Source organism: Propithecus coquereli, unplaced genomic scaffold, assembly GCF_000956105.1.
Source record: "Propithecus coquereli isolate 6110/MARCELLA unplaced genomic scaffold, Pcoq_1.0 Scaffold116, whole genome shotgun sequence".
Lineage (NCBI taxonomy): Eukaryota > Metazoa > Chordata > Mammalia > Primates > Indriidae > Propithecus > Propithecus coquereli.
Genome location: NW_012135636.1, coordinates 516543 through 518337, shown reverse-complemented (window position 1 = coordinate 518337; position 1795 = coordinate 516543). Strand labels below are relative to the sequence as shown.

Here is a 1795-nt window from a genome sequence, read left to right as displayed (position 1 = left end):
GGAGCTAAAAGCCCCAAGGAAAATCACAAATGGGTATAGTAAATATTTCTAGAGATATGGAATAACAAAATAAAACTTATACTTACAACTTGAGATTCACGAGCTTTAGGAAACATTTTGGCAACATTGAGACCATCGATGACAATATCAAAAGGAGGACAAGATTTTACAAAGTTCTTAAACCTCTTAAGTTCCTAAAAAAGAGAAGTCAGATAAAACATTAAGAACTTAATAAGGACTTTATTATAAACACATTGCAATGACTTTTATTATTGTTTTGATAATTCATCCCTTAAACACACACACACACACACACACACACACACACACGCACACACACACTCTCAGAATGAAATCTGCAAAAGCCAGCATAATGGATATAATTGCATACAATGATCTGATACACTTTACAATCTCATAGCACCTTACGCTTCACAAAGTATTTTCATATATAATTTCATTTGATCTGTAGCCAGCCTATCTACACTGCTAAATTGATGCACATGATAGTCATGAAGAGAATGAAATGTCAAAATCTCTAAGTCCTGTTCAGTAAGCCAAGGAGAAGTAAGCCTCAGATATATCAGCCTACCAGTCTGGTTCTCAATCTCAGGATGCTTGCTCTTGCAACCCAGTCATCCTGCAAAAGCCCACGTAGAGGTCACATATAAGTGTTCCACTTGACAGCCCAGCTGAGTCCCAGCCAACAGCCAGCATCAACTACTAGACTGATGAGAGGGAGGGAGATTTCAAGATGACCATAGCCCTCATTTGATTCTAATAGGAGACTAAGCAAGAACCACCCAACTGAGTCTAGTTAACCCCTAGAACCATGAGAGATAACAACAATAATAACAGTAATACATATTTGTTTTTGTTTTATACCACTACATTTGGGAAAATAAGGGAAAGAAAAGAAGGGAACTGTACCAGGTAAAATTTGCCTATATATGGGTTTTTGTCAGAGGGTACCACCCTTCAGTCAACATGGCCAGCAGGAGCAGCTGGAAATCAAACAGAAATCTGCAGACTTACTGGTCTGAGGAATCAGAAGGCAGAGTCTGGGGCTGCCAGAGGATGGAAAGTGAGAGGGGGAATCCTAGAAAGGAATATACCACAAAATTTGCATACAAATCTGCCCAAATCCTTGGCTAACACTTGATCTGTGCGTGGAGGAGGCTCTAAAGAGCCCAACAAAAAAGCAACAGCTGAAAGACCTGACAGACCTAAGCAGAGATTTTAGCTGCTACCCACTGCAAGGGAGACAGAGTTTGGAGTTTAAGTCTAACCATGTTTCAGAGCCTGCTAAAGCAAAAAATCAATAATCTCCAGAGGAAGAAAACAGAATTCAGAGCCTCTGCAATATATAATTCACAATGTTCAACATACAATTAAAGAATAATAAACATGAGAAGAAAGAGAAAAATGTGACCCACAGTCAAGAAAAAAGGAATCAATGGAAACCAATCCAAAGTCTGAAACCACCTATATTAAAATAATGTAAGGCTATAAGGCAAGAACTGTGGTAAAAGTCTGATTTCTATAGAAGTACAGACATGGCTAAAAGGTTAAACAGCCATTGTTTCCTAACTTCCTTTCCTGTAACTGTTTACTGCTGTAACTGCTTAGTGCTTAAGTGTCATGTATCCTTGACAGGTGCAAGATTTGTGACTTCCCCAATCACCTCTATAGATAACATCACTATCTAAAACCTAAGACTGGTCTTTGAGATACCTTCCAGACTCTGCATTTAGGTGGACCAATTGACATCAATCAGATCAGAGGCCATGTGTGG

General features: G+C 38.8%; 1 protein-coding gene across 1 annotated transcript in view; it reads right to left on the bottom strand.

The window, feature by feature from the left end:
- The window catches only part of KIAA0391 (KIAA0391 ortholog), a 152813-nt gene that overhangs the window by 103486 nt on the left and 47532 nt on the right, over positions 1-1795 (bottom strand). The window contains exon 5 of the mRNA XM_012658198.1: positions 87-194. Coding sequence (XP_012513652.1) covers positions 87-194 — 108 coding nt within the window. The remainder of the gene's footprint in view (positions 1-86; positions 195-1795) is intronic.